This window comes from Ictalurus furcatus, chromosome 1, assembly GCF_023375685.1.
Source record: "Ictalurus furcatus strain D&B chromosome 1, Billie_1.0, whole genome shotgun sequence".
NCBI classification, from domain to species: Eukaryota; Metazoa; Chordata; class Actinopteri; order Siluriformes; family Ictaluridae; genus Ictalurus; species Ictalurus furcatus.
Genome location: NC_071255.1, coordinates 20082177 through 20095833, shown reverse-complemented (window position 1 = coordinate 20095833; position 13657 = coordinate 20082177). Strand labels below are relative to the sequence as shown.

Here is a 13657-nt window from a genome sequence, read left to right as displayed (position 1 = left end):
GTATGCGTCAGTGTTTCCGCAAAAAAATTTGTTGTCAGCCAAGGTGTCCGGGAACGATAAACTTTACCGGACACACTGGATAAAATCCGGTCACTTCATTTCTGTGTTTATTTTGCATTGTAACATTTTGGACTCTGCGCAGTATATGCGAGATAATAATAACAAAGCAATCAAGTCAAATGAAAGATAAGAGTTTATTACCTTTTCTTTTTCACACTATTCCAAATAACATACTGCAGTCGTGGAATTAACATCTAATAAAAAAAAAAAACAAGCATTCAAAACAAAAACAGGATGCAGCAGAATGTGAAACTGCAGTCTGCCACGTATATTTCTGTTTACACAGAAATATTAAAATAACGAAAACCGTATCATTTCCCACGCTAATTTCTTTTTCTTCATTTTTATGACTATTTTCTGCGATATTTTTTTTTTCATGGCACAGAAGCGCGTGAAACCACACGCATACATACATGCAAACTACGTATCAAGGGTATAATAGCAAGCCAATCAGGAGAATCACGAAGAAAAAAACAGAGACCTTATTTAGTTATTTTTACCGGACATCGTGTTCGGCAATTTTTGATTTTATCTGATATTGGGAATGTTTAATGGTCAAATAAATGGCATTTACTGCCTAACGGGAACTCTGGCATGCGTATCAGGAATAACATTATCATTTTAGATTGTTTGGATAGTATGGAAGCTGCACTTATCAGTTAATTGTAATGTCAATTCTGTGACAGTCACACCTATTTCATCATAATATCTTTTCCGTTCACTGTTCACCATGAGTGATTGGTCTCTGACGATCGTGTGTGTGTGTGTGTGTGTGTGTGTGTGTGTGTGTGTGTGTGTGTGTGTGTGTGTGTGGGTCTCCATAGAGAGCAGGCGTTGCTGACCGCACGGCGTTCCCCAGTGTTAGGACATCAGAGAGAATATGAGCGCATTCACTACCCTAATGTCTACGATGCGTATGCTGAGGCCACCAAGACCTCTGCCTTCATCGGAGGCTCAAAGGTAAGGTGTAGCTTTAATCGTTTAAGAGGCTGTGAAAAATGTCAAATTTTATATCCTTTATAAAGCTCTGAATCTTCCCTGAGTAGGTTACCCGTCACTTGGTTTTATCAGCCTGGGCCATGATATCTTTATTTTAATTCCTTAAATGCATTCTTACAATGTAAACGGTTTGCATAAACACTTTTTTTTGTATGTTTGGGAAAACAAGTGTTATTTAGAGCAAGTAGCACTGAGAACATAGGTGGGTTTGCTTTTGTGTTTGTTAAAAAATCCCTTTCAACATCTTCCATCAGATTGTTTGTGGTGGAAAGGTGAAAGATGGCCGAGGCCAGCCTGACACATGCTGGTGCGATGGTTTTGGAGGCTGATGGCTGGCCTTGGCTGCAGTTAGGAGTGTTTGAGTTTGTTGGGGTTTGTGGGGAGCTAATGGACGCTAATGGTTCTGTCACTTTGCCCGGTGGTAAATTGCAACTGGTTTTGGCTAATGCAGCTGGCTGCTGTTGTACTTGTTTGTGGATTTTTGTTTTCAGATGCTGCTGCCTGAGAGCATCCGGAGAGAGAATAATAAGATGTTTGAACAGGTTGAGATCCCACCCAACGAGCCCATGCCTATCGGCTTCCAGGAGAAGCCTGTTTACATCACAGAGCTTGATGAGGTTGGTGTGTTTAGTTTTGTTTTTCCACTCTTCATTTCACTCTACACCTCTCCATCTCTTGACTTGTCTCAGCAGCATGTTAACATGCGGAGGTTTTCATCTATAAAGAAAAGCATAAATTCATTTGGATAGCAGATTCCAGATGGATCGTTATGCCCTCGAAACTTGGCACTCTCGGTTTAGATGTAACTTTCATGTGAAGAGCGACTTGGAGTGTCAACGTTACCATAGCAGCAAGGAGAAAGAGTCCCGACTGTGTTAGTTTAGGATGTTAGCTGAGCTTTCAGTTGCCTTGTTGTTTTCTTTGACAGAGTAAATAAAGTCTGTCTAGAGTAAATGTCCTCTAAGTGAGGAATAAAACCCAATGGGGCACGCTGCTACAAGAAATAATCAATAACAGGATGGTGTGACTCCTTTCATAAATATTAAATAATCACCTTCTTACAGAAATCACCATGATTAATGATTGTATATGAGGGTGAGGCAAATTAAAATCTTATTTATTTTTTTTGCATTGTTTATTGTAACTAGGTGCCACAAAAGTGTATTGTTTCTACATAATTTCCATTTTGCTCAGTGCAAGTGTTGCCGTGTTTAACGAATGTCTTATAATGTATGTCACATGATTTTTTTTTTTTTTTAGTTTGTCTCACCCTCTATGCATGATATCTTTACCTTTATCATTTAATCTGTTTATTGTTACTCTTAGATTATGAGCTGTACATATATATATATAAAATAGAAACGACATCCTATTAGAACAAGTGCATTAATATAAACCTGTGATGTACCCTTGGGTCAGCACTTCTGTCAAAGCCTTGCTGTTACAGAAAATTATTCCACACATTCTGACCAATCAGATTAGAGAATTCACAAGCACGGTGGTGGGAATGTCCTTATTAAAGAGACAGCGAATAGAATTGAGGCCAGAGTAAAGTTTTATATTCGCCCAGCAGTTCAGTATAGAAATGTACACTCTCCCAACCATTAAAGCTGATATATTGCCTTTATTATAAACATTCAAATGTATGGTCAAAGAATAAATGCATAAGAAATAGATGCCCCAAAGGGTTTTTAGAAAAAAAATAAATAAATTTTTATCATATAAATGATTTATGAGTTCTGTAACACTTGGCCAGCTTTACGAAATTATAGTCTGTCCAACATGTCAGTTATTTTTAAATCATGTGTAACATGGATTGCTTGCTGTATTGGTCAGCGCATGACTCAGTACTCAAATGCGTGCGTGCACACACACAATGGCACACAGATTCACATGTGAAAGATTTACACGTCTATTATTCTTCTATTGAATGGAGTATTAAAAAAGGTCGCTCATCTGAATTGAAATGTTGTTCAGATTGGCCTCAAACTGTATATTCTATTATGTTAATATGTACACATGAGATTTTCTATTCGGATTCATGTATCAGATTAGAAGGCTGCATGTAAACGTGGCTTGTCTCGGCTTTTCAGATTTGTTGTAGTATGTTTCAGTCTCCTACATGTTAGCATCTCATGCTTTTTCCTGTTGTCTCATGCTGTGTAGTAAGGGTGTAACACAGTGCCACTATGTATATATGTTTGGTGCTCCAAATATCCCTATCTGTATTTGAATTTGGACCAGAAGTGGGAGTGGTCTGGCTCGCTGTCACTGTGTCCCCAGAAATACATGATCAAGAAACAGAGCTGCTGGGAAGTCACAATTTTATTCAGAAAATAATAATACAGTAATTTCCAGTTGCAGAACATAAGTTTATTTGTGTCCTGAACTTCTACAGTTCCTCAGCTTCAGCCATCAAGTTCATAATCGGTCTCAATCAGACCCCCTGTGGAGCTTTCTTGCAAGCTTTCTATGTTTAGTGACTGAGTAAGCTAGGGAACTGTCTTTCAAAACAATTGTCTTTCCAAAATCAGGGAACTGATTATAGTTGACAATAATAGCCACCTAATAATAACAAAATTACCTGAGTTTTTAGGTTTTATATACCCACTACATGGCCAAAAGTTTGCGGACACCTGACCATTACCCCCATTTGTGAGTCTTCCCCAAATTGTTACCACAAAGTTTGAAGCACAAAATTATCTAGAATGCTTTTGTATGCTGTTGTAGCATTTAAATTCCCCTTTGCTGGAATTAAAGGACCCAAACATGTGCAACCATGACAATGCCCCCGTGCACAAAGTGAGGTCTATGAAGACATGGTTTGCCAGGGTTGGTGTGGAAGAACTCAAGTGGCCTACACAAAGCCCTGACCTCGACCCCACTGAACACCTTTGGGATGAACTGTATTACTGAATGCTCACTATGGTTCCTCATCCAATATCAGTGCATGACTTCACTAATGCTCTTGTGGCTGAATGATCAAATCCCCACAGTCACACTCCAAAATCTAGTGGAAAGCCTTCCCAGAAGAGTTGATGTTATAATGGCAAACAGGGACTAAATTTGGAATGAGATGCCGGTTGTCCACAAACTTGTGGTGGTGTTTTTTTTTTTTTTTTGGCCCTCCCTCACCACCCCCCACTTTGGGGGACCATTAAGACTTTTTAATTATTTTATTTTATTCATGTTTTCTGATGTGTTGTACTTTGTATTTAAAGGTTAGTATGGGTGAGTGGTGGGTGCAGGACATGGAGAGGACAGTTATTAAGATGGAGTAATAGACAAGACAGTAGCCATCAAAGCGATGGCTGGGGGGGGGGGGTATGAGGGGAAAGTGTGTGAAGGATGAGCAAAGAGTAATATATGAAATGTTAGTTGAGTTAATTAATATGTATAACACCGACTTTGGATTCTTGTGTTGTATGCATGTATGTTTCATTTATTTACGTGTGTTTGTGTGCATCCTGTTTGAGATGTGTGGTATGGCTTTGATTCTGTGGTTGATCTGTAGACGCTTTATTGTTGGCTATTGCAAGGTGATTCCCTGGTGTATGTAGGTGATCAGTGGTGTCCAAATAGAGTTAAATTTGAACGTTTTATTTTTGATGGAGGCAGAGAGTTTTTCCATTGTTATATAGTCAATTATTAGGTTTTTCCATTGTGTGATATTAATATTGTTCTTTGATTTCCAATCTGTTAGTATTGTTTTCTTGCTGATGGTTAACACTGTACGGAGGACTATTGTGTTTTCCTTTGTAATGTTGATCCCAGATGTATCTCCAAGTAGGCAAAGTGAAGGGGAAAGTGGGATGATGCTACTTAGAAAACAAGATATATCCTCAGTGATTTGTTTCCGGAACCGCTTAACTGGTGTGCAGTCCCACATGTATGTAATGGTCTGGTTTATTTTGTGTGCACTGCATGCAAATGTCTGATTCCTTGAAGCCCATTCTATACATCCTATGACCTGTGTAATGAGTTCTATGGATTATTTTTTATTGTATCAGGTGCAGACTAGTGTTATTATCTTTGAGAGACATGTTCTGTAATATCTGTCACCAAAAGTCTTCTCTAGATGACTTTATTTTGAAACTGGAGAAGTCATAAGTTGCATTTTCAGTTGAATTTGGGGAAACCACTTGAAGCATTTGTTGTGCTGAAGTATTTTAATTGCTTTTTGTTTGATTTGTGCATTGCAAACAGCTGAAAGTCTGTAAATTTTGACAGTGAACCTGATTTGCAATGGGGCTTGAATACTTGCAACTGTATGTTGCTCCAAAATATGTACATATCTTTCTGCATTAATGATGCCCTCACAGATGTGCAAGTTACCCGTGCCATGTGCACTGACACACCCCCATACCATGACAGATGCTGGCTTTTGGACCTGACACTGATGACAGCTTAGATGGTCCTTGACGGCAGTTTTGTCCAAAAATATTTGGAATATTGACTCATTAGACCACAAAACGCGATTCCACTGTTCTACTGTCCATCTCACATGAGAAATAGCCCAGAGAAGTCAGCGGCGAGTCTGGACAGTGTTGATGTATGGCTTCTGTTTTGCATAATGAAGCCTTAACTTGCATGGGTGGATGCAGCGGTGAATGGTGTTCACTGACAAAGGTTTACCAAAGTATTCCTGAGCTCAAGTCAGGATATCCATTAAAGTTTTTTTACGCACTGAGATCTGACCGGATTCCTTGAATCTTTTAATTATAATGCATTTGTTGGCAGTTTGGTGAGCCTCGACCCATCCTTGCTCTTGAAGGACTAGGCCTTTTTTGGAGACTCCTTGTATACTATGATTAGACGATTGCCTCACCTGTTTCACATCACCTTCTTATTTCAACTTGTCACATCGCCATTAGTCCTAAATTGCTCTTGTCCCAACTTTTTTGGAACGTGTTGCATGCATCAATTTCAAAATAAACGTTTATCTTCAAAAAAAAAAAAACTATGCAGTTGATTAGGTAAAACATCAAATACCTTGTCTTTATATATTTTTTGTTTAAATACAAGTCAAAGTATATTTACAAATCACTCCACTTTGTTTTTATTAGCATTTTCCATACTGTCCCAACCTTTTCGGAATTGGGGTTGTACATATGATTATTGCAGACCCAGCAGAGATATGCTGGCCTGTGCCTAGTGAGTGTTCTGCTGGGATCTATATGGAGCAGCAGCTCTATTAATAAAAGCAGATTTCAGTTTGTATAGAAATAGGGTTTTATTTTGGTGTTTATTTAAGCAGTGTTTAGATCAGGCCACTGAAGCAAATCATGGACAGTAGAACAAAATATATATATATATATATTTCTGCACCTCCTATTTGTGTCTGTTCATTCTGAATAATGTGTTCCTATTTGTTTACATCTCTAAACAACGAATGCTGTAAATGTATCATGTTCAGATTAATGAATGAGGTCATTATTTGTCCCACAAGCTGCATGAAAGTAAACACCCCTGACCTTTTTGTTGCATCTTGCATGATCTCTAATCCCAACCAGATGCTCTATGAACCTTTCTTGCAAGCATTCTTATCTGTGTATTCATATCTGTATTTGTATCAGTTTAGGTCACATTATCCCTTTAATCTGAATAATGTATTTGCATTTGGTTGTGTCCCTATTCTGCAGCGCTTTTTACTTTTTTTTCCCCGGCACTGTAAATGATTATTTAAGTCACTGGAAAATTGTGTGAAAATAAGTATCTAAGGCTGAGCGGTGTGGTTCCTGCACACACTCCTTTGTCTACGGAGTGGGAGGCTGAGAGCAGACTGTATAATTGGAGTGGTGCTAGTGAAAAATGTTTGCTGTAAATGAAACCTTTCTTGCACTCTTTGGGGTCAACCTGTACTTTAGATCATCGGGTTCTTTAAAAAGTCTTAAAAAGCCTTAGCCTATAGGGGGCCACTGACTACAGAGTCTCAGCCTCCTTTGTGCCTCAGTGGGCGATGACCTTAGGTGCAATGTGTATCCTTTCCTTTCTCTGCACACTGTTGCACTTCTATTCTAATCTTAATGACTGGCTTGTGTTGGTGGGTTTGTTACAGGGCACAATTCACAGGATCACGGAGTGTGACGCAACGATCTGTGAATTTTGGGCTTTGGGTGGACTAATTAGTCATGCCTCTTACATGCTTGTTGTATCTGTGCTGTTTGTTGGTTGAGGCTCAGGTGCATATGCTTATGTGACAGGGAGGAAAGACACAGGTCACCACACAGGCTGTCAGATACAATCTGCATTCAAAACAGTGCCTCAGCCATGAAATCCAGCAATTCCCTGTGTGAACATTAGACGCTCACCTGTATGAGCAGACAAAAGCTTCTAGCAGTGGCATTATGGAGGGAAAATGCACTTTTCTGCTTTTTCAGCAGTCAGAAACATACATGAATAATATTCTCCCAGCAAAAAAGCCAGCTCACTGAAATGAAAAGGAAACAAGACAGGAAAGAGGCACATTTGTTTTCGGTAGATTTGCACTGACTTCTATCTGCCATCAGTCCTTCCGTGTGCCTGTGCTTCCATCCTAGATTTTCATTCGTGCTATATTACAAGAACGAGTGGTTGCATGTTTGTATGATTTATATGGCGTTATTGTAACCAGCAAATGACCTGATTACAGTTGCAACAACTAATTGATAAAATCAACAGTAATCGATTATGAAAATCGTTGTCAACGAATCTCATTATTGATTAGTCGGTCTGCGCGCGGTACATTTTCTCATTACCTTACTTCTGTTCCGAAAACACGCTTCGAAGAGTAAATTCTTAAGGTGTGTCCCAAATGACGCACTATACAATTATACTATACACTTACACTGTGCACTCTGCACTACCGTCTAGTAATTGCAGTGGGTCCGTAGGAATGTTTTAAATTAAAAACATTTGATATATATATATATATATATACACACAGTATCTCACAAAAGTGAGTACACCCCTCACATTTTTGTAAATATTTGATTACATCTTTTCATGTGACAACAGTGAAGAAATGACACTTTGCTACAATGTAAAGTAGTGAGTGTACAGCTTGTATAACAGTGTAAATTTGCTGTCCCCTCAAAATAACTCAACACACGCCCATTAATGTCTAAACTGCTGGCAACGAAAGTGAGTACACCCCTAAGTGAAAATGTCCAAATTGGGCACAATTAGCCATTTTTCTTCCCCGGTGTCATGTGACTTGTTAGTGTTACAAGGTCTCAGGTGTGAATGAAGAGCAGGTGTGTTAAATTTGGTGTCATCGCTCTCACACTCCCTCATACTGGTCACTTGAAGTTCAACATGGCACCTCATGGCAAAGAACTCTCTGAGGATCTGAAAAAAAGAATTGTTGCTCTACATAAAGATGGCCTAGGCTATAAGAAGATTGCCAAGACCCTGACTCTGAGCTGCAGCACGGTGGCCAAGACCATACAGCGGTTTAACAGGACAGGTTCCACTCAGAACAGGCCTCGCCATGGTCGACCATAGAAGTTGAGTGCACGTGATCAGTGTCATATCCAGAGGTTGTCTTTGGGAAATGGATGTATGAGTGCTGCCAGTATTGCTGCAGAGGTTGAAGGGGTGGGGGGTCAGCCTGTCAGTACTCAGACCATACGCTGCACACTGCAACAAATTGGTCTGCATGGCTGTCATCCCAGAAGGAAGCCTCTTCTAAAGATGATGCACAAGAAAGCCCGCAAACAGTTTGCTGAAGACAAGCAGACTAAGGACATGGATTACTGGAACCATGTCCTGTGGTCTGATGAGACCAAAATAAACTTATTTGGTTCAGACGGTGTCAAGCGTGTGTGGCGGCAACCAGGTGAGGAGTACAAAGACAAGTGTGTCTTGCCTACAGTCAAGCATGGTGGTGGGAGTGTCATGGTCTGGGGCTGCATGGGGCTACAGTTCATTGAGGGAACCATGAATGCCAACATGTACTGTGACACACTGAAGCAGAGCATGATCAGTATGCAGTATTCCAGCATGATAACGATCCCAAACACACCACCAAGATGACCACTGCCTTGCTAAAGAAGCTGAGGGTGAAGGTGATGGACTGGCCAAGCATGTTGCCAGACCTAAACTCTATTGAGCATCTGTGGGGCATCCTCAAATGGAAGGTGGAGGAGCACAAGGTCTCTAACATCCACCAGCTCCGTGATGTCATCATGGAGGAGTGGAAGAGGACTCCAGTGGCAACCTGTGAAGTTCTGGTGAACTCCATGCCCAAGAGGGTTAAGGCAGTGCTGGAAAATAATGGTGGCCACACAAAATATTGACACTTTGGACCCAATTTGGACATTTTCACTTAGGGGTGTACTCACTTTTGTTGGCAGCGGTTTAGACATTAATGGCTGTGTGTTGAGTTATTTTGAGGGGACAGCAAATTTACACTGTTACACAAGCTGTACACTCACTACTTTATATTGTAGCAAAGTGTCATTTCTTCAGTCTTGTCACATGAAAAGATATAATCCAATATTTACAAAAATGTGAGGGGTGTACTCACTTTTGTGAGATACTGTATATATATTTTATTGTTGTTATTGTTAAATGCATCAAAACATATTCAAATGAGATGTTTTAAAATAAATCAATTTGGTTATTTGCAAATATCACGTTAACTGAGTTGATGATCATTCCTTGATGGATTTATTTAAAATTTGTTTCCCAATGAAATGATAATTTGCAAAAACCTATGAGTGGTAGACAAGTTCAAGTGTCATATTGATGGATAAAATAAACAAAGGATAATTCAGAGACTCAAATTAAATGTCACACCAACAATAAAATGTAAAAAATTATATCTTGAAATGTTTTGATTCAATTTTCATGTTAATATTATTAATGTTAAATATTAATAAAAGAAAGCAACATGCATAGAAATGATTGTTTAATATATACCCTATAATTGTTGTGGAGTGAGGGGGTCTTTGTGGGTTGTTCGAAATATGTCAGGGCAGTGGTTTTCAAAGTCGGGTCCGCCAGGGGGCACCCGGGGGGCCTCAACAATTTGGTGTGCCCATCCCTCCCACTAGTATGTTTTCTCTTTCTCACTCTCAGACAACCACACACACACACACACAAAATCAATTCCTAATGTAATGTGATGAAAGATGTAATTATTAATAAAAAAAGGGGATATATTCAGAAGTCTGTATTTTTAATGTGTTTTAAAGACATCTTGCTAAAGGGGGGCCTCAGTCAAATTTTAATGCCATTTGGGGGGCCTTGCCCTGGAAACGTTTGGGAACCCCTGTGCTAGGGGTTCACAAAAAGTTGAGAATCACTGCTCTAGTGTATGAATTTTAGTATGGTAATATCATCACAAATGGAACACGTTAGTTTTTTACTAACCTGAAAGTTTGCCCCCCCCCCATCTGATTAATCGATTAATCGAAAAATAATAAAAAATTAAAAATAATCGGCCAACTAATCGATTATGAAGATAATCGTTAGTTGCAGCCCTAGACCTGATTAGATTTTAGATTCAAACAGCATCAAGATCGCATCAAGATTTTAGCTGTACTCATGTTCAGCACACACGAGTACGGCTAAAAGGTCTCATTTAGTAATAAACATCACTGAACACGAGCGTGCAGAATAATTTCATGCAACTGCAATTTTGCCAATTCAACTAGTTTTACAAGTTGCATCACAAATTTTGCGATGTACAGACTGATTAAGCTGTGTATAGGATACACAATAGGAGAAAAGGAAACACGTTTTAGGAGATACAACACAGTTCATTTTGTCAGTCTTAAAGCTGCAGACAGCACATTTTCCGGCAGATGTTTATACCAACTTGATGGCCATTGTGATGTGTGGAATCTGTCAGCGATTCACAAAACTATCGTCATTAAGCATAATGTGGACATGAACTGGACTGGAGAGCTTTTATTGATTTTGTAACAATTGTTTATAGTAATACAATCTGTTGTTTGCTCATGAACCCAAACATTTCTGCAGATTGCAGTTAAGGATCAGTCCAACAGCTACATGTTTTATCATTTATGCAGCATGAAGCTGTCAACTCCACCAACATGCCAGGGTTTTCATGGCCAGTTTCTGGTTGTTCTCTCTGCTGGCTAGGATTCTCTGTACTCCTGAGTTCAAGATCTCCAAGATTGTTTGTCAAATTTATGCCCATTCCTTTTGACATATCTGTTATAAATGAGATAATACATAGTTCAAATGCAGTCTGGAGGACCCCAACCCCCCCCCCCCCCCCCCTTAATCTTACTGTTTGTTTTAAAATTATGTTTTGTTGCAAGATACCATGGGTTTTTGTTTGCTAAGAAATTGGAGAAGGTTTACCAAGTGTTGGCCGACATGAATATTCAGTTTTTCTTAAAACAGTGAGAAATATTCTGTTCCACTACAGCACCGTCTATAATACGCCTTTAGCCCTGAGCTCGGTGATACAGAAGTCATTTCCAGCGGAATGGCAAAAAGACAAATCACGCCTGAAACGAGATTCTTGCTTAGGTTTCAGCACGATATACTTCTGCTTTTGAGAAACTTTATCTTTGTGGTGATGTGTATTCGCCTGCAGCTTAAGCAGATTTGCTCTCCTCTTTGGGCCTGATGAAGATTGATATGGAGGCCCTTAAGCCGAGTTGTGCAAATTAACAGAAAAGGAGCAGCAGCGCCGCTCATTTAGTAAAGCTCTTGCAACTCTGAAACAAAGTGCCTTGTTCTTCTAAAGTGTCACGTCGGAGCAGCTAATAAGTCTTTACATGCTATTAGAGGCTTTCCAAAGGCAAACCAGAGAAGCCTCTCTGTTGTTCTTTTTAAGCACATCGTGATTGTCATTTATTGAAAGCTATAATGGGCATCAGGGACATGGTGGCTAGGCGTGCCTTTAATAGCTGTGTGGAACATTAAAAGTGGGGAATTTATTAGAGACCCTTTTTAACTAATGAATCACATGGACTACCATCCCCTCATCACACCACTAAAAGCCTTCTTAATTTTTGTGAATAAATATGTGGAAGAGCTCCTTCAGGCACTGAGGTAGAATTCTACATGCATTTTTTATATATATATATATATATATATATATATATATATATATATATATATATATATATAATGTATATACATAATGTATGTATATATATATATATATATATATATATATATATATATATACATACATACATTGTGTATATACATTATATATATATATATATATAATGTATATACATAATGTATGTATATATATATATATATATATATATATATATATATATATATATATATGTATATATATATATATATATATATATATATATATGTATATATATATATATATAAAAGAAGAGTTTCTGTTAGCTGGTAAATACAGGATTTTGACCATTAAAACTTCTGATAGAATCTGAAACTGTCGGACACAATGTCAGACATATTTTAGACAAAGTACGTTCGCAACTGCACAACTTATTCCATGACTGCAGTTTGTTAATTTGAGAAGTGTGGAAAAGAAAATGTAATGAACTCATTTGACTTGATTGCTTTGTCATCATTATCCCGGCATAAGCTGTGTTCACACCATGCCGTAATTATCTTGTGAAAAGTGTTCACGTCTTTGTAGAACTCGTAATTACAACTTGCAAACTAGGAATTTTCTCTGAGCTCTGACTTGTACCGCTTGACCACTGCAACGTCACGTGGAAACACTCCAAATGGCTGCGGCTTCAGCAGTAAAACGTAGTTCAGTAGTTTTCTTGTAATATTTCTGTGTAATAATTTGTATAATTGAGTAGAATGTCCTGGTTGTTATCTAGTAATTACAGTAATTCTGGCACGGCGTAAACGTAGCCATAGTCCAAAACCGTTACAGTGCAAAACAAACACCCAAATCAGATGACCAGATTTTTATTTATTTATTTTTTCCAGTTTGTCCTGTAAACTTTATCATTTCCGGACATGGTGGCCGGCACCAAAATCTCTTAACGGAAACTGGTGCACATGTATAGGGAACAGTTATCTTTGTGATTAATTTGGTGATAGCAGTGTAATATATTTTTTTCGGTCTACTAATTTGTTCACAGTAATTATGTCATTTTGTAATCTGGACTGCAAAATAAAACAAACAAAAAGTGGAATAACTCTGTACGTGAGTCTCACTATGCTCATTTAGCTTAACTGTCTAGATGTGAACGCGCGTAACATCATATGTGACTTTTGTTGGATGTAAACGACGATATCTTTCAGCAGCATGGACAGAGGCAGTCTGCTCCGCTCTAGGCTGTACGGTCTCTGCCTGCACTAATGAAGTTTAATGACCTTAATGCATTTCCAGAAGCGCTTATGAATGTTGTAAACGAGTGGATGTTATTTAAAACCGTGTGCGTCAGGAGCGTTCACTGCCTGTCCTTTGTAACAGTAACAAGAGTCATTAACTCAAACTATGTTCTCATTTTACTGTAAAGGCTGCAGACAAAGAGCTCCTGAGTCCACTCATATTCCGAGAACTCACAAAAATATCGACCTACTTTAAGACACTTGTAGTGCTTTGAGAGTCCTGAAACAGTTAAAAGTTTGAATAAACTTAGGGATTACATACTACTTACGTGCTTCCACTTCTGTTGGC

At 38.6% G+C, this 13657-nt stretch overlaps 1 protein-coding gene across 1 annotated transcript in view; it reads left to right on the top strand.

Annotated features, from left to right (window-relative positions):
* Positions 1 to 13657, top strand: part of ascc3 (activating signal cointegrator 1 complex subunit 3) — a 176134-nt gene that overhangs the window by 31942 nt on the left and 130535 nt on the right. Inside the window, exons 7-8 of the mRNA XM_053631683.1 lie at positions 885 to 1020; positions 1551 to 1676. Of these exons, the coding sequence (XP_053487658.1) occupies positions 885 to 1020; positions 1551 to 1676 (262 nt within the window). The remainder of the gene's footprint in view (positions 1 to 884; positions 1021 to 1550; positions 1677 to 13657) is intronic.